The sequence below is a fragment of the Budorcas taxicolor genome, chromosome 15, assembly GCF_023091745.1.
Source record: "Budorcas taxicolor isolate Tak-1 chromosome 15, Takin1.1, whole genome shotgun sequence".
Lineage (NCBI taxonomy): Eukaryota > Metazoa > Chordata > Mammalia > Artiodactyla > Bovidae > Budorcas > Budorcas taxicolor.
In genome coordinates this window covers 74,614,201-74,640,089 of record NC_068924.1, presented here as the reverse complement: position 1 = coordinate 74,640,089, position 25,889 = coordinate 74,614,201, and the positions used below count along the sequence as shown (strand labels likewise).

General features: G+C 52.0%; 1 protein-coding gene across 1 annotated transcript; it reads right to left on the bottom strand.

Moving 5' to 3' along the window:
- Window positions 1-1,653: 1,653 nt before the first annotated feature.
- Window positions 1,654-16,055, bottom strand: F2 (coagulation factor II, thrombin). The gene is made up of 14 exons (XM_052653177.1): window positions 15,977-16,055; window positions 15,488-15,651; window positions 14,839-14,863; window positions 14,561-14,611; window positions 12,936-13,041; window positions 12,702-12,838; window positions 11,188-11,502; window positions 10,696-10,824; window positions 10,493-10,619; window positions 9,327-9,494; window positions 8,658-8,831; window positions 8,217-8,398; window positions 1,933-2,003; window positions 1,654-1,797 (listed from the first exon to the last, which is right to left on the bottom strand). Exons 1-14 carry the CDS (start codon window positions 16,053-16,055, stop codon window positions 1,654-1,656), a joined length of 1,872 nt encoding a protein of 623 aa, XP_052509137.1.
- Between the last annotated feature and the right edge of the window lie 9,834 nt (window positions 16,056-25,889).

Below are 25,889 nucleotides of genomic sequence, written 5' to 3'. Positions count from 1 at the left end.
TGTCAGAGCTACGCGCCGTCCCACACACTGCCCTCCGACCACCGCACACTGAAGCACGTGCTGTGAAAAAACACCTTCAAGGTTCCATGCCTCTTAAGACTGTCCAAACCCTGTAAGAATCCACTTCCACAACTTGTTGCCATTTCTTAGGAAAACAAATTACTCCAGTCTGACAACCACGGTGGGAGTGGAAATTCCAGGCAGCAACAACCCCACCACTAGGCTTTTTCAGGGGCCAGAGAAGAAAGTGGCCGAGGAACTTTCACCACACCAGGAGCAGGGAGAATGAGAGCAGCGGTGACGCGTGGAGAGCTGACCAGGTACCAGCTGCTCTAAGCACACAACGCCAAGGGCCTCTACTCCTCAAAACCTTATTAGGTAAGTTACGTCGTCATACACATCTTATACATAAGGGAACTGAGGCTCCAGGAAGTCAAGTAACTTAACCGTGTTTATCCCCCCGCCCTTTTTCCGCCCCCTGCACTTAGTGGCTTGCAGAATCCTAGTTCCCTGACCAGGGATCAAACCTGGGCCCCAGCATTGGAAGCGCAGAGTCCTAGAGTCCTACCACCAGGGGATTCCCATGATTATCCTTTTTAAGGCTGACGCCAAAATATGGGCTTCCCAGGTGGCTCAGATGGTAAAAAATCTGCCTGCAATGCAGGGCACCTGGGTTTGATCCCTAGGTTGAGAAGATCCCCTGGAGAAGGGAATGGCTACCCATTACAGTATTCTTGCCTAGAGAATTCCATGGACAGAGGAGCCTGGTGGGCTACAGTCCATGGGGTCGCAAAGAGTTCGACGCGACTGAGTGACTGACACTTTCAGGCAGCCTGATGCTAGGGTCCCTACTCCAATCTGCTATCCCACAACCCTTGAGAGGGAAGACACTGAAAATACCGAGCCTTTGAGGGGCATAGGTCTGATACTTTAATAATCTGTGCTCAGTCACATCCGACTCTGCAGCCCCATGGAGTAGCCAGTTGCATTTCCCAGGCAAGAATACTGGAGAGGGGTGTCACTTCCTACTCCGGGGGATCTTCCCAACCCAGGGAGCAAATGCCCCCGCCCCTGCCTCTTGCCTGTCCTGCATTGATTGGCAGGTGGAGTCTCCCTCCAGCACCACCTGGGAAGTCCCTTAATGACGTTAGATGGATGTAACTACTCACCCCTCACTAGCTGCCCTCCTCCCGCCTCTTCTCTGGAGGCTCGTCCCAGGACAAGCTCTTCACACTCCGGCACAGGCTTCAGTATCTCCTATATTTCAAGTCAGACTTGGACCCTGCATAGCCATGTGGCCTTGGACAAGGTACTTCTCCAAGGCTCAGTTACTACCTTGTGTGAGGATTACATGAAATAATCCATGAATGCCCCAAGCCTGGAATATCTGAAGTGCTCCTAAGTTCAGGCTGCCATCTCCCCTCTCACCTGGCCCTGTTCTCGGGGTGGCGGGTCCTTCGCGTGCCGCTTGTCCAGTGGTGGGACAGGCTCTTCTGAGCTGCCCCATGAACGGCACTGGGAGTCCCGAGGCTTGTTGATAGAGTCACTTTTATTGAGAAAGATAGTTTTAGGAACAAACCACAAAAAGAATTCTTTCACTGGATTGGACTCTGTGATTTTGCAGTGAGAGGAGCCTGGATTGTGGGTGGCTCCCTAACTTCCGAGCCGATCAATGACCTTCTGTATCCACCTCTTCAGGCGGAAGACGTGTGTGTAGAAGCCGTATTTTCCATCCCTGTCACAGCCTTCACCCCATGAGACGATGCCCATTTGATACCAGCGGTTGTTAGAGGGGCTCTGAGGAGGAAACATGGGGGTTCCAATAGAGTCAAGTCCAAGGGAGGGTCAAGCGATTGTTCCTGAAACCTTGGGTCCCTCCCCATCCACCCAGAAGGATCTACCCACCAGCTCCGGGCCTTCGGAGACGCTTACCTTCATGACGAAGGGTCCCCCGCTGTCGCCCTCACAAGCGTCCCCTCGTTTGCCTTCCCCAGGCTTGTAACCTTGAGAGAGAACCGCAGTGCTCAGGGAGCGGGCAGCTCACGCTCCAGCCACTCTCCCATCCAGAGATGCTGCGGCTGAGTGCCCCCAACTGCTAGCCCTCCCCGACTCTGCGCATTGCCTCAGCCCGCACATCCAGCCCAGGCAGGTTTTGTCAGCTCTGCCTTCAACACGCAGCCCCCGGCCAGCCACTCTCACCACTTCTGCACCGGGCCCATCACACACCACTCTCCCCCCGAACCGCCGCTTTCTCTGCCTCTCCTTTCGCTGCCTCCAAGCCAGTCTCCACCCAACAGGCAGAGTGACTTACAAAACCCACAGACTGACAGGCAGCTGAGAAAAAGGGCAGTTGCCTTTATCCAAACATCCCCAAGCACCCTCCACAAACAACGCAGAGGAACTCAAAGAACAACAGAAGCTACACCGTCAACATAAGTGTAACCCAGAGAACACCCAGACTTCAAGCTGCTTTAATGTATCTAAAGGCAAAAGTGTTAGTCGCTCCGCTGTGTCCAGCTCTTTGCAAATGCACAGACTGATGCTCACCAGGCTCCTCTGTCCGTGGAATTCTCCAGACAAGAATACTGGAGTGGGTTGCCATTTCCTTCTCCAGGGAACCTCCCCAACCCAGGGATCAAACCCACGCCTCCCACTTTGCAGGCAGGTTTGCAGGTTCTTTACTATCTGAGCCACCAGAGAAGCCCATTAGTTAGATACATTAATTAATGTACATTTACTAATGTATCTAACTATACATTTAATATCAAAACTTATGTGGAGATGAGGAGGGAAAATATCTTCTAGGTCAAAGAAATAGATGCATATGAGTTAGGAATCTTGTAAATAAACCCAAATCTGCAAACTGAATAGATGAAAACCAAGTAGATCTATACAAAGATACAACAGGACAACAATAAATACGAACAAAAATAGCTCAGCCAACAAAAATCCCCAAACACAAACATGAAACAGAAGAAAACTGTGACTGAATTAAATATCAAGCGGGGAATTCCCTGATGGCCTAGTGGTTAGGATTCCAGGCTTTCACTGCTGTGACCCTGGTTCAATCCCTGGTTGGGAAACTGAGGTCCTCCAAGCCGCTCAATAGGGCCAAAAACAAGAAAAGATATCCTCAAGCAAAATTTTGGCATGTGAAAAAGAATGAATCAGAAATTCAAAAATTAAATGGACAAAACAACAGTAAGTAGGTTAAAAGCAGAAAGTGGTTGAAATGGAACTCAGACTAAGGGAAGAAAGGAAGCAATGGGACCGAACTAATATGTACAATATAGTCCAAGAAAACTTCATAGAAATAAAAGATCAGATGTGCATATTGAAAGGACCCACTGGGAACCTGGCAAAGCTGATCTAAAACACTCAGCTCTGAGACCTAGCCTAAAAACCTGAGACTTCAAAGATGAAGAAAATACCTTCAAGGCCTCCAAGCGAAGAAACCAACTCCCTTGCAAGAGCAGAAGAATTACACTTGGCATCAGACTGAAAACAACATTCAAAGTAAGTAACAACAAATTCAAGGGAGGAAAACTTAAACCATGGATTTTATAGCCAGTGCTGCTGAACTTAAGGTATCAAGGCTACAGAAAACCAGCTAGTTACATACAAGAACTCAGGAAATTCTTAACCCATAAAACCCTCTTGAAAAGTCTGCTAGTGTATAAGCTCCATCCAACTAGGAGATGGATGCTTCAACAAAAGGGCTGATTAACTTCCAACAAGCAGAAAAAATACAATGAAAAGTATGAGAGGAGAAAAGAAAGAAGAAAGTACACTCACTGACCATAACTCCCTCCTATTGATGACACAACAATTCAGTGTCAGCTTCAGTTCAGCCGCTCAGTCATGTCCAACTGTTTGCAACCCCACGGACCGCAGCCCACCAGGCTTCCCTGTCTACCACCAACTCCCAGAGCTTGTTCACACTCAAATCCATCAAGTTGGTGATGCCATCCAACCATCTCATCCTCTGTCGTCCCCTTCTCCTCCCACCTTCAATCTTTCCCAGCATCAGGGTCTTTTCCAGTGAGTCAGTTCTTCACATCAGGTGGCCGAAGTATTGGAGTTTCAGCTTCAGCATCAGTCCTTCCAATAAATATTCAGGACTGATTTCCTTTAGGATGGACTGGTTGGATCTCCTTGCAGTCCAAAGGACTCTCGAGAGTCTTCTCCAACGCCACAGTTCAAAAGCATCAATTCTTTGGCACTCAGCTTTCTTTATAGTCCAACTCTCACATCCATACATGACTACTGGAAAAACCACAGCTTTGACCAGACAGACCTTTGTCAGCAAAGTAATGTCTCTGCTTTTTAATATTCTGTCTAGGTTGGTCGTAGCTTTTGTTCCAAGGCACAATCATCTTTTAATTTCATGGCTGCAGTCACCATATGCAGTGATTTTGGAGCCCAAAAAATAAAGTCTGTCACTGTCTCCACTGTTTCCCCATCCACACAACAGTTAAAAAACTAGAAGAAACTAAGGGCGTTTCAAAAAGGGGAAAGACCAAAGATAATGACCAGAGCAAAAATGCAGCCCTTCCTAGTTATATGAAACTGTTTGAAACAACTCACAACATCAACAACACATTTGGATCAGGAACTGCCAACGGACATACAGTGCAGTGGTGGTTCAAGAAGTTTTGCAGAGGAGACGAGAGTCTTGAAGATGAGGAGCGTAGCGGCCAGCCACTGGAAGCTGACTAAACGACTGAGAGGATCATCAAAGCTGATCCTCTTACAGCTACACGAGAAGATGCTGAAGAACTCAATATCGACCATTCAACAGTCGTTTGGCATTTGAAGCAAATTGGAAAGGTGGAAAAGCTCAATAAGTGGGTGTCTTGTGAGCTGACCACAAATCAAAAACATCGTCTTCTCTTATTCCACACAAAAACAATTAACCATTTCTCGACTGGATTGTGATGTGCTCGCTGAGTGGACTTTATGTGACAACCAGCTCAGTTGCTGAACCAAGAAGAGGCTCCAAAGCGCTTCCCAAAGCCAACTTGCACCAAAAGAGGGCTTGGTCACTGTTAGCCGGCCTGCTGCCCGTCTGACCCTCTACAGCTTTCGGAATCCCAGAGAAACCGTTACATCTGAGACGCATGCTCAGCCCGTCGACGAGATGTACCAAACCCGCAATGCCTGCGGCCAGCATCGCTCAGCAGAAAGGGCCCGATTCTCCTTCGTGACAACACTCAACCGCACACTGTGCAACCCACGCTTCAAAAGCTGAACGAACGGGGCTCAAGTTTTGCCTCATCCGCCATATTCACCTGACCTCTCGCCAACCAGCGACCAGGCCTTCGAGCATCTCAACAACTTTTTGCAGGGAATGACGCTTCCACAACCAGGAGGAGGCAGAAAATGATTTCTGAGAGTTCACTGAATCCCGAAGCACAGATTTTTATGCTACAGGAATAAGCAAACTTACTTCTCACTGACAAAAACATGTTGATAATAATGGTTCTAATTTTGATTAATAAAGATGTGTTTGAACCTAGCTATAATAATTTAAAATTCATGATCCAAAACCGCAAAAAAAAAAAAAACGCAACTACATTTGCACCCACCTATTAATACTTCCTACACTGATGTTGTGAACCCCTCAAAGTCATCCATGCATTTTGACCTCTTTCCATGAATCACAGATGTTCTTAATGGCATCTAGAATGGTGAGTCCTTTCCATAAGCTTTTCAATTTACTTTGCCCAGATCCATCAGAGGAATTACCATCTATGGCAGCTACAGCCTTATGAAATATATTTCTTAAAATCATAATACTTGAAAGCCAAAACCACTTCTTGACCCATGGGCTGCAGACTGGATATTGTGTTAGCAGGCATGGAAACATTAATCTTGTGGAACCTTGTGGTGTGTCTTCATCAGAGCTCTTGGGTAACCAGGTGCATTGTCAATGAGAAGGAACATTTTGAAAGGAATATTTTTTTTTTCTGAGCATCAGGTGTCAACAATGGACTTAAAACAGTAATCTATATTGTAAACAGATGCCCTGTCATCAGGCTTTGCTGTTCCATTTAGGGAACACAGGAAGAGTAGATTTAACATAATTCCAAAGGGCTGGTGGCTCAAGTGGTAAAGAATCTGCCTGCAATGCAGAAGACCTGGGTTTGATCCCCAAGACAGGAAGATCCTCTGAAGAAGGCAATGGCAACCCATTCTAGTACTCCTGCCTGGAACATTCCATGGACAGAGGAGCCTGGCTGGCTACAGTCCATGGGGTCACAAAGAGTTGGACATGACTGAGCGACTAACTCTTTAAGGGCCCTAGGATTTTCTTAAGGGTAAAGGAACATTGGCTTGAACTTTATGTCACCAGCTGTATCAGCCCCTAACAAGAGAGCCAGTCTATCCTTTAAAGCTTTGAAGCCAGGCATTGACTTCTCCTCTATAACTATGAAAGTCCTAGAGGGCATCTTCTTCCAATATAAGGCAGTTTTGTCTGCATTGGAAATCAGTGGTTTAGTATAGTTATTTTCATGAATTATCTTAGCTGAATCCTCTGAATAACTTGCTGCTTCACATTGCACTTGGATATTATGAAGACAGCTTCTTTCCCTAAACTTCATGAATCAATCTCTGCTAGCTTCTAAGTTTTGGCTTAAGGGAATGTTGTGGCTAATTCTGTCCAGACCACTAAAACGTTCTTCACATCACCAATCAGGCTGTTTTGCTTTCTTATCATTTATATGTTCACTATAGAAGGCAATGGCACCCACTCCAGTACTCTTGCCTGAAAAATCCCATGGACGGAGGAGCCTGGAAGGCTGCAGTCCATGGGGTTGCTGAGGGTAGGACACGCCTGAGCAACTTCACTTTCACTTTTCACTTTCATGCATTGGAGAAGGAAATGGCAACCCACTCCAGTGTTCTTGCCTGGAGAATCCCAGGGACGGGGGAGCCTGGTGGGCTGCCGTCTATGGGGTCGCACAGAGTCGGACACGAGTGAAGTGACTTAGCAGCAGCAGCAGCACTGTGGGGGGACAGGCTCACACTGCATGGCAGGCAGCATCTTAGTCTCCTGACCAGGGATTGACCCTGTGCCCCCTGCAGTGGAAGCATGGAATCTTAACCACTGAACCGCCAGGGAAGTCTCTAGAATAGCACCTTTAGTTTCCCTTTAGAATTTTCCTTTGCACTTGCAGCTCGGCTAACTGTTTGACACCAGAGGCCTAGGTTTACATGCCTTGCTCCTTAAGCTTAATCATTTCTAGCTCTTGATTTAAGATGAGAGGTACAGCTCTTCCTTTCACTTGAACACTTAGAGGCTATGGTAGCGTTATTAACTGGCCTAATTGCTATAGTGTTGTGTCTCAGAGAATAGAGGCCCGAGGAAAGAGGGGCAGTCAGAACAGTTTGCTGGCTATATGGGTGCAGCTCGTGATGCCTCAAAACAATTACAATAACAACATCTGATCACAGATCACCCTAACAAATATAATAATGATGAAAACATTTGACACATTGTAAGAATTACTAAAATGTGACACAGAAACACGAAGTGAGCAGATGTTGGTAAAATGGCTCCTGTAGACTTGACACAAACCTTCAATTTGTACAACAAACAAAAAGAACACAATATCTGGGAAGGGCAATAATGCAAGGCAAAACCCTAAGCATCCATCGATAAACGAACAGATGAAGAAGACAGACAGCATTACTCAGCCTTAAAAAATAATGGAATTCTGCCATCTGCCATAACACGGATGGACCTAGAGGGTAGTGTGCTTAGCAAAATAAGAAAGACTGAGAGGGATAAATACTGTTATCACTTATCTGTGGAATCCAAAAAATAGAACAGATGAATATAACAAAACAGAAAGAGACTCACTGACAGAACAAACTAGGAATTACCAGTGGGGAAAGAGGGATGCGGACGGGCAAGACGGGGCTGTGGGTTGAGAGAGAGAAACCACCACACACAGACTGAATGACCAAGATACACTGAACAGCACAGGGAAATACAGCCATTATTTTGTAACGACTTTAAATGGAGTATAAGCTGTCAACACACTGAATCACTATGCTGCACACCTGACACTAACATTGTGTCTCAACTATGTTTAAATAAAATGTATAATATGTACACAAATAAAGCGAAGCCAGGACTTGAACACAGGCCTGCGCTGTTAAGGGGTCTCATCCTCCCACCCCAGCCCCGCCACACCCAGGGGACTTGCCGGCACAGAACATGTTCTCAGTGATGCGGATCCGGGTGGAGTCCTTGCACACCGGCCGCTCCACGAGAGGCAGGTTGACCACCTGGAGGACGCTGGGCTGCACCTCGGCAACGCTGGTGGTCCACGTCTCCCTCCGGTTGCCCCAGCCCGTCACCCGCCCTTTGAACCCAACCCGGAGCAGCCTTTGGGGAAGGGAGAAGGACCCAGTGAGAAAAGACCCGCCCAGGAGCCTCCCGGGCCCCAGCACCACCCCTTCGAGACCCGAGCCTAAGACCCCTGTGGCAGGAAGGCCCGAGGCCTGGAAATGGGAATGAGCTTCGGCAAGGCAACAGGATGTCAGAGTTGGGCCCAGAACCCAGCCCAGGCCCCCTCAGCCTCGAGCCGCCCTGCCCCCCGCCCCCCCCCCCCGCCGCCCCCCGGCTGCCCTCCTGGCTGCCCCACTTGGCTGCTGTCTCCTTGTCGGGCAGGCAGACGGGGTGGATGTATTCGGAGAACTCGATGGGCCTCTTGAGCTTCAGCAGGGCGATGTCCCGGTCCAGATTCTCCTTCCAGTTGTACCTGGGGTGGATGTAAATCTTGTCCAGCATGGAGATCTTTTCAACCTTCCGCTCATACCTGTGCAGACCCCAGCAGAGAAAAGAGAGAAGCTGCAGGCCACCCAGGGAGGTCGGCAGGTTCCTCAAGGAGGGAAACTGCCTGCCCTCAGGGGCCAGAAGTCAGGGTAAGCAGCGGGCCAGCTCCGCCTTGGCAGGCCCCCAGGCAGCTGCTTCTTGGCCTGAAGCTGCCCCAAGGCTCAAGAATCAAGCAGCCCAGGCAGCAGCGGGAGGGACACAGGCTGCGAGCCCTGACCCAAACAGCCTCTACTCAGGGCTCACGCCTGGGCCGCGTCCTGATGCCTGCAGGGGCGCCAAGGGCAGGCCAGGACTCTGCTCTCTGCCAAGCCTTAGCTTCTCTGTCCCCAGGTCCAAGCTTTAGTCAGGACATGGGCAAGTCGACTTTATAGCAGGGACTGCTGGGTTTTCTACCACAAGAGACGTACACAGACATACCCCCGGTGTCTCAGAGCCACAGGGCCCGCACAGTTGGCTGCACACCCAGGGCCCCCTGTACCTGGTGCGGGAGTGCTTGCCGATGCGCACCAGCAAGTCAGCCTCGGTGAAGTTCTTGTCCCAAGGCGGGTACAGGAGACAGTGGGCGGCCGTGAGGACCCAGCGGTCACTGATGAGGCTGGCCCCACACAGCAGCTCCTGGGGGCTCTTCCGAAAGAGCATCACCTGCCTGAGGGGGGAAGTGGGAAGCATCAGCAGGTGGCAGGGTTGGGTGGCGGGCTGCCCCATTCACCAGCCCTACAAGCAGAAAGGTCTGTCTAGTCAAGGCTGTGGTTTTTCCATTGGTCATGTATGGATGTGAGAGTTGGACCATAAAGAAGGCAGAGCACCGAAGAATTGATGCTTTTGTACTATGATGTTGGAGAAGACTCTTGAGAGTCCCCTGGACAGCAAGGAAATCAAACCCGTCCATCTAAAGGAAATCAATTCTGAATATTCATTAGAAGGACTGATGCCAATGCTGCAGTCCTTTGGCCACCTGATGCGAAGAGCTGACTCACTGGAAAAGACCCTGATGCTGGAAAGATTGAAGGCAGGAGGAGAAGGGGACGACAGAGGATGAGATGGTTGGATGGCGTCACCGACTCAGTGTACATGGGTTTGAGCAAACTCTGGTAGATGGTGAAGGACAGGGAAGCCTGGCGTGCTGCAGTCCATGAGGTTGCAAAAAGTTGGATACGACTAGTGACTGAACAACAAAAACAAGCATAAAGTCCCAAGTTTAAGAACTAATTGGACAGAGCTAACTGCTGGGCCCAGACCCCAGCTTGACCTGGCCACCCTTGGGGACAAGGCATCCATGTGACACGAAAGGGCAGCCACCTGCGTTTTGCACCTCTCCTTCCCCCGCTCCCCCATTGAGCTTTTTCCAGGCCAGAGTTGGCACAGCTTAGCAGAGCTCTGGGGGCAGAAGAACTGGAATTGAGTCCTGCTATGTAACCCATTCACTAACAGCATCATTTAGACGAGTCCCTTAAGCACTCTGAGCCTCAGCTTCACCATCTGATTTGGAGAAGTAACAAACCCAAATCTAAACAGGTGGCAGTGAGGACTCCATGCGATGCTGGTGTGGGCTAGATAACCAGTGGAGCCTAAGTCTGTGATCGGAGAAGGCTCCGGGGCGCGGGGGGGCGGGGAGAGGGCGCGGGGGAGGCGAGGAGCACGCACCAGGGCGCGAGGCCAACCTCCGCGTCCTGACCCTCCACGATGCGCCCCTCTATGTAGGACTCGAAAAGCTCCGTCTCCGTTTTGTCCTGCAGCTTCTTCTTCTCGAACAGGGGTCGCAGGCCACAGTCTAAGGGGCAAGCGGGCCGGTGAGAGGCGGAGCGCCGCCGCGCCCCCGCCCGCACGCCGTGATGCCCGCGCCTTACCGGCCTCCCCGGCGCCGAAGGTCTTCTCGTTGAAGAAGGGCTGGAAATGGTCCTCAGACGTGCGTCCCTCGATGGCCGCGTCCGGGTCCTCACCCAGCCCGTCTCCCAGGTCTCCATCCACCGGCTCCCCTGCAGGGACCCAGACACGGGCTGCGGCTGGGCCGGGCCACGCCGCCCCCGCCCCCCGCCCCGGGCCCCCGCCCCGGGCCCCCGCCCCGGGCCCCCGCCCCGGGCCCCCGCCCCGGGCCCCCGCCCCGGGCCCCCGCCCCGGGGAGGCCGTGTGGCGTGGCGGTTAAGCGCGCGCACCCGGGTTGCTAGCGAACCCAGCTGGCGGGCCTCACTGGCCCCAGCTGTGGGCAGGGGCTAGGCGCGCCCCTACCTGGCTCAGGAAGGCCCTCTGCACACGTGGGAAGCCTGAGGCCAGGGAAGGCTCTGCTCCCGCTCTGGCCGCCAGGCCCTGTGCCCTCTCAGGCCCCGGCCCTGCCCTCTCACCGCAGTAGTCCAGGTCACAATACTCAAAGTCGCCAGGCTGGTCGGCCACGTAGCACCAGGCGCCCTCCTCGTCCCCGTCTGGGTTGCGGCAGAAGTTCTCCACCAGGGGCACGGCCGGGTTGAAGTCCTGGTCCTTGCTCAGGGCCTTGGCCTTCTCACTGCTCCAGGCAAGGCAGGGGGACCCGCGCGTGGTCACCGCCAGCCGCCCCTGGTACCCCCGGCCGCGGTCCGGGACGCACATTTCCAGTCCAGGCGACTGACTGGTGGTGGAGCCTCCCGACCGTGGGATCACCTCCACTGTGACTCGGTCCTGGCCTGGTGGGTGAGGAGAGAGAGGGGACAGAGAGCATGGGACCACAGTGGAGCCAGACAGGACGGGAAGCTCTGCCCCATGACCTTTGACCTGTATGATGTCAAGTCACTTAACCTCTCCGAGCTGCAGTCCGTTTGCCTGTGAAAGGGATCGCTAATGAGTTTTTGTTTTTTTTTTGCAGGGTTGTTGAGATTTAAACAAAAGATACTGGGCGCAAGTGTCTGGGGCGTGACTAGCCAGGAATAGTGCCCAGGTTTCACCTCCCGCGCGATCTGTACTCGATTGCTAGCGCCCGCCTGGAGTCTAAGGGATTCTGTGTGTTCACAAAGGCCCAGTAGGAAAGAGAGCTGGGTCGACTGAGGATGACAATCCATGTTTGGCAGATTGAGTTACTGGCACTAATTCCTTATCTCTGCCTGAATCCACACCCTCTGTCCTGTTATTTTATAAACAAAGTGTAGCCTCCACCTCTCGACCTTGGCCTTGATCACTTGACTTGCTCTGGCCAAAGGCATGTGGGCAGGACTGACTCTGCCAGTTTCTGTGCTTCTGTTCAGTGTTTGGCATTTCTGCCATTCCCACGGAAGAAGCTGCAGCCTTTCTGCCTCCCTCACCATGGAAGAGCGGACCTGGACCCACCCACCCGAGCAGCCGAGCTCGGCTGGACCCACTGTTTGAAGCGGGACCCCCTGCCAAGCCCAGCCTACATCTGGACCCCACGGACTGCAGCTGCAAGGAGCAGAGCCACCCCAGTCGACCCCCAGACACATAAAAAATAAACGCTTACTGGTGTCTGCCCCCGAGCTTTTGGGGTTTGTTGGTCATTTTGTGGGCTCTGCGGCACTATTGTGACTATAGCTAGCTGCCACGTGATGGGAATTAATAACGAGAATCATGCAGGACTGGACTGTACGAGGCTTGCTGTTGGCGCTCAAAAAAGGGCATGTGGACTGAGATGGTTAGGAAGGGCTTCCTGGAGAGAAGGCCCCGAGCAGGAAGGAAAGCATATTTAGAATGAGCCACGTCCTGGAAGCAAGTGGAGGGAGAGAACGAGGCTGGAAGTGGACTTGCTCTGGCCTCCTGACGTCACTAACTGGGAAGTGTCGGTCACTAACCCCGGTCAGAGGGCGCTGGCATCTCGATTCCTGTCCTGTGCTGCCAGCCCGCGCAGACCCGTGGGCCACCGGCCGCCCCCGCTCACCGCACACGGGGACGCTGCACGCTTCTCTCCGCAGAGTCGGGGATGTGGTGTAGCACCAGGGCCCAGTGATGCTGCCATCCGGGTTGCGGCAAAAATTCTCCTGCAGGTCAGCCCCCGAGTGGGTGGTAAAGTTGATTCTGGAATAGAAAGACGCTCAGCGAGAAGCCTCCCCCCACCACCCCCAGTGTCTCCTCACCCCCAGCGTCTCAGCAGACAGGCCTGCCCGTCACTCACTCTGGCTTATGTGGGTAGCGACTCCTCCACAGCTGGCACTCGATGCCTGACCGGGTGACGCTCACGTTCCCTCGGTAGTTCATCCCCACACCTTCAGCACAGTTGCCTGCAGAGACCCCAGTCCAGGTGTCTGATGCTAAGGACTTGTCCACCCGCCCTTCTCTCCTTGTAAAGCTCTGTTGGTCCATCCCCTCCAAGCTGCTTCTGCTCCATGACCCTTAACCTGCCTTTACTCAGCACTTCCTTTGTACCCAGAAGGTCTACAACCCATTCAACAGCAGGCACCCAACACTCACTGAGCGCCCCCTGTGTGACAGCCATGTGCCAGGCGCTGTACCCGGGACCAAGGACACAGCCACGAATAAGGCGATCAGAGCCACGGTAGGTCCCTGCCCGCACGGCGCTCATATCCAGCGGCTCCCCGAAACAGAATGAAAGCGTGAACAAGGTCCTTAAATCCGGCCCTGGTCTGCCTGTGCTGTTATCTCAGTCCTTAAGCCTAGGGGCCTTTGCACATGCTCTTGCCTTGGCCTTGGAATGCTTGCCTGTTCACTCATCAGGGCATCCCACACATACAAGTAAAACTACTCCTGGGGAGTGGTCCTTGATTCTGCCAGCTACTCCTGGAATTCTCTGGGCACCTGGAACAGAACTTTTCCATCAACTAATTTGATGTTTTGTCTTTTTGCTTTCCTATGAAACTATGAGCTCCCTCATTCTCTTAAAATCCCCATCACTTGACCATAGAGCTTGACAGATTGCAGAGGTTTAGTGAGAGGTCTACCGGATAAATTACTTAACCCGTGAAAGCATGGCCAGTGATTAAAGCCACGCTGCGGGGCCTATTGCCATACTAACGGTGTATTTGGGATGCGAGGGACGATTCGGGACGCGAGGGACGATTCGGGAGGAGGGACTATGTGCCCGGAAGGCCCGGCAGGGTGGTGCATTTGCACCAGTTCTTGAAGGACAGGGCGAGGTGGGGTGATTCAGTGGCGAGGGCTCTCCACGGGGAGATAATCATGCTAACAGGGGCCAGGATCTGACATAGCTTGGCCTGTTTAGAGAAATGCCTGCTTTCAGGAAGCGGGGGCTCTGGGTTCAGGGTTGGTGCGATGCGAGAGAAGGCTAGAAGGAAATGTTAAGTTCAGAACCTACTTGTTTGGGAACGCATGTAAGAATTAAAGATTTTAAAATTAAAAAAAAAAATAAAGGACCAGTAGAGTCAAAAAAAAAACAAAAACAGAACCCACCAAGTTCACCAGTCTAAGAAGCCTGTGCTTTATTCTGGGGACAACGGGGGCGGTGTTGGAGAATGAATGTGACGTTATCAAAGCTCTGCCTTGGCGACACGGGGAAGACTGATTGGCATGGGCAGGGGCTTGGCTGAGAATGAGGACTTAGCATTAATTCATGACGCATTCATTCATTTCCTCCTCCACAATGAATCATCGTAGGGATGATTACCAGGCATACAGCCAGGGGCAAAGACGCATCCTTGCCCTCAGGAACAGAAAGGCTATGTCAGCTGCCAGAGGCCACCGCCCCCCACCCCCGGGCCTCGACTCCTACCCCACCCCTACTCTGCACACGGGGGTCTCCCCACCCCCATGTCAGTTCCTCACCTTCCAGACATTCATTGAGCTTTTCTCGAGGATTTCTCGCCGACTCACAAGCTAGAAAAGACCCAGAGACACCACTGAGATTGAGGTGGGGACAGGGCAAGTAAAGGGTGGGACAGCGCTCAGAAATAGAGGAGCGGGCAGGCGGTGGACGGAGGGAAGGAACGGGGCAGGGGCGCAGGGCCGGGCGGCCGGGCGGACCAGGAGGCTCTCGGGCGGAGCACTCTGCAGCTGGGGTCCCCAGGGCTCCTCTCCCAGAGCAACGTCTTCCGCATGCTCACCTGTGTACTTGGCCCAGAACACATCCTGAAAAACAAGGCTGAGTATGAGGCTGTGGCAGGGTCCCTTTTGCCTTTTAGAGTCAACTTTGTCTTCTCCCTATGAGCCCCTCTTTGCCTTACTCTGGTTACCCCCTGGGGACGTGAGGGGGGCTGCCTGTACCCCTCCACCCTCCCAGGTCAGCCAAGATGGAAAGGGATTTCTGTGGGTGGAGTAAACTGGCGAGGAGGGGCCCAGGAGGATCCCCCGGGAAGGGAAGGCTGCTCGGGGCTCCCGGGACACTGAGCCCCAGGCCTGACGGGAACCTCAGCGCCCGAGGGCCCGGAAGTCGCAGCAGACCTAAAGCTGAGACACGCGGCCAGCGCCAGCCACTCCAGAGATCCCAACGCAGACAGATGGCTGAAGACCGAGGAGCCCCCCTTCCCTCGAAGCCCCGGAGCCTCGCAGGACCCTGGGGCCTTGACAGAGCCAAGGCGCTGGGCGCTCCCAGAGAGACTGAGCTGCTCATCCCGGAGGCCCAGTGAAACACGATGCGATCAACGGAGAGCTGCCGAGTTCCTCGGGCCCCTGCTCTGTGCTCCTGCACCCGGGACCCCTTGCGGGGCGCCGGGACCCCTTGCGGGAGCCGGGCCTGCTTCACCAGGGCCTCACCGTGGCACTGGGGGACTCCAGGGCCTCGAAGGCCTCCTCGCGGCTGCACGGCTCCTCCAGGCACTCTCGCTCCAGGTTGCCCTTCCGCAACTCCTCCAGGAAGCCCTTGTTGGCACGGCGGGCCCGCTGGAGCAGCGAGGATGCTTGCTGATGGGCCAGGAACACTGCCGGGGGGAGGAGGGTGGGATGGCGGCCACCGTGGGGGCAGGAAGCAAGCCCTGCTGGCTTCCGAAACGGAGGGAGGGGGCCTCTGGGATGGCAGCAGGCCCCGGAAGGCTGCTAATGGCAGCCCACTAGCCCCCTCCTTCCACGGGTCACCCCCAGGACACCTTCCATATTGCCTGAGAGCAGCGGCCACTGTCTGTCTGGCCTGGAGCGCCTGGCCCCTTCCCTGAGCTGGACACGGTGCGGATCTCTCAGTGGAGACCCCAGCCCACAGACCCACACCCTGGTCTGCCAGCCTATCGCAGCTTCCAGCGCCCCCCTTACCATGCTGGCTGTGCGCGAGGCTGAACAGGGCAGCCAGGGCCAGGCAGCCGGGCAGCCGCGGGCCTCGGACGCGCGCCATGGTGTGTCCGCTCCCGGCACTTCTCTGCGGGCTGGTCCTGACCCCACCGGGTTAATATTGAACCAACGTGAAGAAATCAGCCGGGAGGCGGAGGTCGGCAGTTCAGGGCCATAGGGACACGCAGCTGGAGAGCCCACCCCCGCCATCCGGGAGGAAGCCCCAGAGCGGAGCCCAGAGGTGCTGCCACCGTCCAGCCTCTCCCTCTCCGGGGTCAGTGGGGTCACAGGGTTCTCCTGCAGGCTCCTTCCCACCCTAACGCACGGTGATGGTCGCTTTGACCTCTGTGAGCCTGTCTCCTCCTCTGGGCGGTGGGGATAGTGTCTTGCTGTAGAGACTGAAGGAGATTCTGAACTTAGGAGGGGCTTAGTGAGCAGCAGCTGTGTGCAGCAAAGCCCGCGGGGAGGGCTGTGGAGTCCACCGTTCACATGCAAGGAAATGGAGGGCAGGGTGTGGCCAGCTGGGAGCCGGGGTCCCAAGTCCCTTCCCTGCCTGGGAGCCGGGGAGGCGTGCTGTGTGTAGCCGGGAGGAGGAGCCGGGCCCTGGGCCTCCCAGGCCTCCGGTCTGTCTTCGTTCCCAGGTCGCCCAGGACCGGCGGCCTGCAGGAGCAGCTCAGACCCCCATGCCTGCCGGCCTCCGGGGCTGGGCCCTCCCTCTCCCGCCACCTGTCTGCCCCGGGGCCGGGCCTCCCCCACTCCCTGATTGCAGTATCAAGGGTAAATATTAGTCCTGGGTCAAACTGGGACAGAGGGCCAAAGAGCAGGAGCATGGGGCTCTCGGGTTCTGCCTCGCCGTCCTCCGGGCCTGGCCGTTTGCGGTCTGCACTGGGGTCATGTCCAGTGTGGGAAGATCGCAGGGAGAGGCCCAGGGCAGCGCAGGGGACGAAGGGTGCCAGGGAGCCAGGGACCAGGGCTCCTAGGGGTCAGCTCAACTCCTGGGTGGCCTGCTTCCACTGTATATATATATATATATATTTACATTATACATACACTCATTCCTATTTTTCTATGTATTTTAAAAACTGAGGTTTAGCTTGTATACAACAATGTTGAAACAACTCAGTGTTTCACTCAAACTGTTACTATACACACATCCATGTTCAGTTCAGTTCAGTTCAGCGCTCATTCGTGTCTGACTCTTTGTGACCCCATGAATCGCAGCACGCCAGGCCTCCCTGTCCATCACCACCTCCCGGAGTTCACTCAGACTCACGTCCATTGAGTCCATGATGCCATCCAGCTATCTCATCCTCGGTCGTCCCCTTCTCCTGCCCCCAATCCCTCCCAGCATCAGAGTCTTCTCCAATGAGTCAACTCTTCGCATGAGGTGGCCAAAGGACTGGAGCTTCAGCTTTAGCATCGTTCCTTCCAAAGAAATCCCAGGGCTGATCTCCTTCAGAATGGACTGGTTGGATCTCCTTGCAGTTCCAGGGACTCTCAAGAGTCTTCTCCAACACCACAGTTCAAAAGCATCAATTCTGCGGCGCTCAGCCTTCTTCACAGTCGAACTCTCACATCCATACATGACCACTGGAAAAACCATAGCCCTGACTAGACGGACCTTAGTCAGCAAAGTAACGTCTCTGCTGTTGAATATGCTATCTAGGTTGATGATAGCTTTCCTTCCAAGGAGTAAGCGTCTTTTAATTTCATGGCTGCAGTCACCATCTGCAGTGATTTTGGAGCCCCCAAAAATAAAGTCTGACACTGTTTCTACTGTTTCCCCATCTATTTCCCATGAAGTGATGGGACCGGATGCCATGATCTTCGTTTTCTGAATGTTGAGCTTTAAGCCAACTTTCTCACTCTCCTCTTTCACTTTCATCAAGAGGCTTTTTAGCTCCTCTTCACTTTCTGCCATAAGGGTGGTGTCATCTACATATCTGAGGTGATTGATATTTCTCCCGGCAATCTTGATTCCAGCTTGTGTTTCTTCCAGTCCAGCCTTTCTCATGATGTACTCTGCATATAAGTTAAATAAGCAGGGTGACAATATACAGCCTTGACGTACTCCTTTTCCTATTTGGAACCAGTCTGTTGTTCCATGTCCAGTTCTAACTGTTTCTTCCTGACCTGCATACAGATTTCTCCAGAGGCAGGTCAGGTGGTCTGGTATTCCCATCTCTTTCAGAATTTTCCACAGTTTCTTGTGATCCACACAGTCAAAGGCTTTGGCATAGTCAAGAAAGCAGAAATAGATGTTTTTCTGGAACTCTCTTGCTTCTTCCACGATCCAGCGAATGTTGGCAATTTGATCGCTGGTTCCTCTGCCTTTTCTAAAACCAGCTTGAACATCAGGGAGTTCATGGTTCACGTATTGCTGAAGCCTGGCTTGGAGAATTTTGAGCATTACTTTACTCGCATGTGAGATGAGTGCAATTGTGCGGTAGTTTGAACATTCTTTGGCATTGCCTTTCTTTGGGATTGGAATGAAAACTGACCTTTTCCAGTCCTGTGGCCACTGCTGAGTTTTCCACATTTGCTGGCATATTGAGTGCAGCACTTTCACAGCATCATCTTTCAGGATTTGAAACGGCTCCACTGGAATTCCATCACCTCCATTAGCTTTGTTCATAGTGATGCTTTCTAAGGCCCTCTTGACTTCACATTCCAAGATGTCTGGCTCTAGATTAGTGATCACATCATCATGATTATGTGGGTCGTGAAGATCTTTTTTGTACAGTTCTTCCGTGTATTCTTGCCACCTCTTCTTAATATCTTCTGCTTCTGTTAGGTCCATACCATTTCTGTCCTTTATGGAGCCCATCTTTGCATGAAATGTTCCCTTGGTATCTCTAATTTTCTTGAAGAGATCTCTAGTCTTTCCCGTTCTGTTGTTTTCCTCTATTTCTTTGCATTGATCGCTGAAGAAGGCTTTCTTATCTCTTCTTGCTATTCTTTGGAACTCTGCATTCAGATGCTTATATCTGTCCTTTTCTCCTTTGCTTTTCGCCTCTCTGCTTTTCACAGCTGTTTGTAAGGCCTCCGCAGACAGCCATTTCGCTTTTTTGCATTTCTTTTCACATCCATGTAACTACCACCAACTCAAGAAGAGGACGTTTCCAGCCCCCAAGAGACTCCTTTGAGTCATTCCTGAGATAATCACTACTCAACCACCATCATTATTACCTAGACCAGTGTTCCTACTTTTGTGCTTCATATAAATGGAAACCACCAGCATACACCTGTTTGTCTGGCTTCTCTCACTCGGCACGTCTCTGAGGTTCATCCCTGCTGCATATATCAGCCATCTGGTCCCTTTAAAGCTGCGTAATATTCCACTGCATGAATATTATAATTTCATTTACACATTTACCTGTTGGTGGGCTTCTTGGGGGGTGCTAGTGGTAAACAACCCACCTGACAATGCAGGACACATAAGAGACTCGGGTTCGATCCTTGGGTTGGGAAAATCTGCTGGAGAAGGAAACAGCCACCCACTCCAGCATTCTTGCCTGGAGAATCTCAAGGACAGAGGAGCCCGAATTAGGCCTCCACCCGGGGCTATAATGAATGGTACTGCTGTGGATATTCGTGGACAGGTCTCCTGGTGTAGCACCGATTTCTGTTGCATACAGATGATCCAGGAGTGGGTCCCAAGGCAGGCCTTTGTTTTGACTAAGACACTTTGACAAATAGTCGTCCCAAGTGGTTGTACTGGTTTACACTCCCACCGGCAATGTTTGAAGACTTGCAGCAGCTCCTATCACACCAGCTCATCCATCCACTTCACAGCGACCATTCTGAGGGATGTTTCCCTGTCTCATTGTGGTTTTAACCTGTATTCCCTGTTGACTAATGATGTTGAGCCTACTCCACTTTTTTTTTTTCTTCTTAATGGTGAAAAGGTCTCACCCCATTAATTTCTTTAAAAACTCCATATGAGTAAGGAAGGGGGTAGAGCTGAAGAGGGATGTAGTTTCATCCTTCCTGATTTTTCTTTTTTGAATGAGGAGCCCCCGCCCCCTCACTGTGGCCATGCGGAACTTCCCAGACCAGGGATCAAACCTGTGTACCCTGCAGTGGAAGCGCAGAGTCTTAACCCCTGGACTACCAGGAAAGCCCTCATCCTGCCTGCTCGAAGGCAGGCACTCTTCCTTCTGCTGAGCAGCAGCCTGGGCCAGGGCTGAGTCAACCTGAGCGGGAGGAGAGGCTGTTGGCCAGGAGGACAGAACGCATAACAGCGGCCCCCTTCTCCTGAGAGTTCCGGCCAAGCGCGGGGCCTGCTGACTGCCCTGCCTGTTCCCTCACTGCCGGAAACCCCCGTCCTGACAGCCAAGTACCACGGCATGCACGAGAGTGCTGGCTTGGGAGGCTGGTCCTGGGGCTCTGTACCTGTAAAACCAGAAATACAACCGCATTCACTTCGCAAGGCTGTTGTTGAGAAGCTTAAGGTCACACTGGCCTCTCCACAGGCTCTTCCTCGGAGCTGCCGCCTTGCCGAGTCCATGGCACGCTCGTGCACGGCTGTGCATGGGCCAGGCTTGGCCATGTCTTCCTGGAGCTGTTCTCAGACGATGTTCCCAAGGAGAAAGCATGAGATTTGGTTATAAGGATTCCTGCTTTCCCAGGCTCGTTCCTGGATTTATGAACCAGGATGATGAACTTACAAGCTGCGATAGTCCCCGTGGCTCCGTCCATTTAGCGGGGAGAGCTTTTCTGACGAGAACTTCACTTTGAGCATGTCCAGACGTCTGGTCCTTGGCAAACGCTGGACCCAACCCAAATGGTTCGGCTGCTTGTCAGCACAGTTAAGAACGATGGGTTGGATAGCCAGACTGGGTTCTTTGCTCAGGAGAGAGAAGGCATGGATACTGTGGAGGCCATGAGCACTTGGAGCCAGGGACGGCAAGACCAGCAAGAAGACTCTCGGCCATTCGGAATTTTTTTTTTTTTTGGTAGTATTTTCTGGGCCATGCCACCCAGCATGTGAGATCTTAGTTCCCCAACCAGGGATTGAACCTGCCTCTCTTATGCTGGAAGCATGGAGTCTTAACCACTGGATCACCAGGGAATTCCCATTATGAGCAATCTGATTTTGTGTTTTATCTTATCTCCATGGTTCCTCTTGTCCCTGCAGAGACCTCCTCCCAGCTCTCAAATCCTGCTATGTCTGTGCTCTCACTGTAATTCTTTGAATTCCAAGTATGTCTCCTTCCAGGCTTAGCTGGATTCAGTTTACTGTTGTGAAGTAAAAACTAAATGACTCCCCCAAAGCATATTATGTTTGTAAAGTCTCACAAGGCCAGCCACACAATAAGCACTCAGTAAACAGCATGGATTATGGGATATGATACAACAAGGAATCCACAATGATGCCAGTGAAGGGTTCTTCCTGAAACAGCGAACCTGGACTGGATCAAACGCCTCGATTTAATTACTAGTTTAGAGGACGTGCAGACGACACAGGAGTAAGGAAGACACCGGCCCCGAGGAAGGAGGGACATTCGACGGGACAGATGACCCTGGTTTCTCTAGCAACTTCCTGACGTGGAAATGACTGGGGTGGGTGGCAGAGACCGTTCAGAAAAGACCTAACAACGAATGCACGAAGGGAACAGGAGGACCGTGACTGGTTCAGACCTTTGAACACATCAACTGTAAAAAGACTAATTTTGCACAGATAAAATCTAAACATAGGTTAGATATGCAGTGATATGGAAGAGTTATTTTTAGTTTGCTCAGTGTTAGCTGACATAGTGCTTCTAAATCCTTGTAAGTTACAGATTATACGTAGGGATTTACTATAAACAGAAGAAACAAGCAGGGCAAAATGTTAATGATCATGAAATCTAGGTGGTAGGGATTGTCACATTATTCTTTTACATGTTTTCTGTTTGAAAATCTTCATGATGAAAGTGGACTTAATTCCTTAAGAAATGGAGGCCAGGATTATCAAGTGCTCTCTTGAGTGAACACAAGCTGCATCCACTCTTTATCTTGTGGAGAGGACTGGGGGAGAGCACTCCTCTGTGAGTACGGCTCTGGGGGGATCCGAGAGTTCTGTGGGACAGAGTGGCACTTCCATGGGTGAAGGGCCCCAGCGGACGGAGCACAGGCTCAGGCCTCAGGGCCCACCACAAGCCACTCAGCCTCCAGGGACCTTTTCCCTGGAATTCTCTGGGGCCAGGAGGCACCTACAGTCAAGCTTGTCATTCCTGCTTTCACCACAAACACATACCTGCACCTTTCAAGCAGGTTGAATTTTCCTCTGAGAACAAGGCCATAACGAGGGGCTGCATGTTGGCATCAAAAAAAATCATGGGTGAAGCCAAAATTATGTTCTAAAGTGAAGTTCTATAATCACTGAAAACAGCCAAATTGTGTCCCAGAATATAGAATTATAGAATTTCAGAGCCAGAAAGGAGATCAGATATTACTAAGCCCAGACATTTTGAAACCTAGGCCCCTGGGCATGTACCACATGGTGGCCTGTGTTTTTGCATATTAAAAAAAACTCAAAAATTATAAAAGTAATTTTTATGATTATTCCCCCCAGGAATTCCCTGGCAGTTCAGTGGATAGGACTCAAGGTTTTATTGCCAAGGACCATGGTCCGATCCCTCATTGGGGAGCTAAGATTCGATAAGCTACATGGTGGGGCCAAAAAATAAAAAAGGAATCTTCTCCCTTTTGGCTGAAATTATATCTTTTTAGGTGGTTGCCTTGTCTTTTGTTACTTAAGCTGATCAGCAGTTTTCTATTTTGATTTAAAAATATAAATCAATTTTTCTTAATAAAATTTTTTAAAAAAAATATAAGACCCACAGAAGAAAAAAAAAAAAGTGAGCCAAAAACAGGCTTCATGATAAAGCTGAGATTGGGATCCACTGATCTGGTCGTTTTCCAGGTCATTGAAGAAAGGGAGCCTCGGAGTTGGGAAGCTAATGGTCAAGGTCTTACAGAGAGGTGGTGATCCGGCGAGGACCAGGCCCTGCCTCCCGCCTCCTGGGCCGCCGCTCTTCTCATATGACCCCATCCTGACAGTCTGGCAGGGCACAGCCTAACTGCACCACGCACCTATCCGAGGGGGATCCGTTCTAAGACCCTCAGTGGATGCCTGAGACCATGGATAGTACTGAACCCTGTCCATACTGCTGTTTCCTATACTAACGGGAGGGTCATCTACACTGGATGAAGGGTGGGCGGGCAAGAGACTTCTCTGTGCCACTTAGAGTGAGTTCACAGCTTAAAATTTGCAAATTATTTCCAGGATTTTCCATTTAATGCTGTTGGAGTGTAGCTGACTGTAGGGAACTGAAACCATGGAAAGTGAAACCAAGGCTGGGGGGGGGAACTACTGTATACCCACAGGATCGTGCACCTGGACACAAAAGGGCCAAGTGATGCTGACTTGCCGGCAGCAGGGACCTCAGTCTGTCCTCCACGTTAAGGGGGCTGCTTCCAATACTGTTTTTTTTTAATTTGGTTACGCGGAGTCTTAGTTGAAACATGTGAGATCTAGTTCCCTGACTAGGGGTGGAATCCAGAACCCTGCATCGGGAGTGCCGTCTTCACCGCTGGACCACCGGGAAGTCCCTCCAATACTATTACTAACCAGCTGCAACTTATTAGGTGCTCATCATGTGCCAGGTATGTAGTACTGATGAGGTAGGTACTATGGCTGGTCCCATTTTATGGATGAGGAAACAGAGGCATGGAGAAGTAACTTGCCTGAGTTTATGCAGCTGGTTCAGGGTGAAGCTGTGATCCACACCTGTGCTTGTCTAGTCCACGAATCAAATTTTATTCTATTGTGAACATTTTTCTCACAGTGTTAAAGCTGCAAGTCAGGATAAAAGATCCCTTGGCTCCCGCCTTTTCTGATGTTTGGCTCAGCAGCTATACACACTGCGTGGTTCGACCTGTGAAAAAGCTTCCAGCAACATTTTCATTTCTTTGCTCTACAGCTAGAAGCAGCATTCACATTCGGTGGTAAATACATCAAACAGTTCAAAGTGACTTCATCAGTGGATGGAGAAAAGAAGTAGGGAATAAAGGACTTCCAACACTGTAAGGAAACAGGAACTGTTTTGATATGCGGGAGGGGATGATTTCTCAAACCATATTCCTGTGATCAGTTTTCCCAAGAACTGTCACAGCGTTTCCATTGGAGAGGCACTGAGGTGGGCTTCAGAAGGCCTGGGGCCCTGTCCTGGTTCTGCTCTTCACTGGTCTCATGCCTCCGTGGGGGACTTCTCTCTTGGCCTGTTATCTGAAACGGGAGGAAGTTGGACGATGCTCTTCGACACCATTCCCACTTCAGCTGTGAGCACTCTCTGAGGACAGGCTGCTAATCCAGGTGCCTGAATTTGGTGACATGATCTGACACTGTTCTGCGTCTCCAGGGACAATCAGTGGAGAGAAAAGGCCCCCATCTGTGTGAAGATGTACCAAAGTGGGAGATAAACACCCCAGCTTTTGGCCTGAGGATGGTTGTGGGCATCGACGGGCCTTCCCAGCAACCTGAAGTACCCCCGTTTCCCCACACAGTTCAATCTTAAGCGATAGTCATGTCCCAGGTTACCTAACACTGGCTAGACACAGCTGAGTGGTCACTTGAGTTGGAATGACCTGCCCGAAACTGGAGATGGAAAAGAATAAGACCTACCAGGCTGAGTCAGGGGGTTGGCTGACTCAAAACTATTATTAGAAGCTGTTTTTCAGGTTTTGGATGGTGTGGGCTTGCTTTCCGCAGATTGTCACCGTCTCTCGCTGTCTTCCCTCTCCTTGGACCATCTCAGAATAATGCTCTGCCAAGAAGTTATCCAGGCTGGGTGGGTGGATGAATTAGTCAGTGGCCAAGCAGAAGACACAAGGCTGCTTGTGGCGCCGTGATCGAGTGATGGGGAGCCGGAGGACATGCCACGTTGCAATCCTGGCTCTGACTGTGCGGTCTCGGCTGGGACTACCCCAGTCTGAATCGGTTTCTCATCTGTGAAATGGGGGCACGACACCCAGCTTGCAGGCCAGGAGGAGGGAACAAGAATGTGAGCTCTCGTCTCTCCTGCCTCCCCCTTCTCAGAGCAGTCTCCATTCTGGCTTCCAACTGCCCTCACTCAGCTCACTGGCAGCTTCTGCAAATTTCCACCTTCTCAACAGGCACAGCCATCCTTCCTCCTTGCCGAGATGCTCTTCCATCAGTTTCCATGACTCACACGCGCCAGGTTTTCCAGTTTCATCAGAGGCTGCCTTAGTCCCTCCTGCGGGGCTTCCTCTCTCCCCACAGGCAGTGCCATTCCTGCTAACTGGCAATCTCCCTCCTCAACCCAGCCCAGCCCAGCCCACATCACAGCTGTCCTGCTCCCACCCCAGGGCCACCTAACCTGCTAAGTCAAAAAGTCGGAGCCAGAGCTTTCTCTCCCTCTGAATTCGGTCGCTTCTACCTTCCAGAGAACATGTCACCCCAAGCCCTGGCCACCAGCCCTCGCCTCCTTCCCCACCCCGCCTGGGCCACGCTGGCCCTTGCTCTTGCTTGAACTCGCTGGGCCCTGGCAGCCCTGCTCCCTCCGCCTGGAGCCTGGCTGTCTGCAGACACTGACCTGGCTCCCTCCTCTCCACAGCCCGATCTGTCTCCTTACTGGAGGCCTTCCCTGACCACCTTCTGTGGAGTCTCGCGCCCCGTTCCAGCCCCTCCTTGCATTACTCTTCGCTGCAAGGACCATGATCTGGTATGTGTTTCCTGGCTCTTTACACAGAGATGGCGGTTGCTGCTACCCGATGCCCAGCACACAGGAAGCGCTGTTTGCTGGGTCAGTGACTGCATTCCCACTGCCGCCAACTTTCCCCGCCATCTCACTGACTTCCCACACCTGCCTCTTGCCTGCTCATCCTCTCC

Coding starts and splice junctions, on each gene's coding strand:
- F2 (XM_052653177.1), bottom strand. CDS start 16,055: ATGGCGCGCGTCCGAGGCCCGCGGCTGCCCGGCTGCCTGGCCCTGGCT. Junction 12,839..12,935: donor CGCTACCCACATAAGCCAGA/GTGAGTGACGGG, acceptor TTTCTATTCCAG/AATCAACTTTACCACCCACT. Junction 8,399..8,657: donor GACAAGGAGACAGCAGCCAA/GTGGGGCAGCCA, acceptor CCTTCCCCAAAG/GCTGCTCCGGGTTGGGTTCA.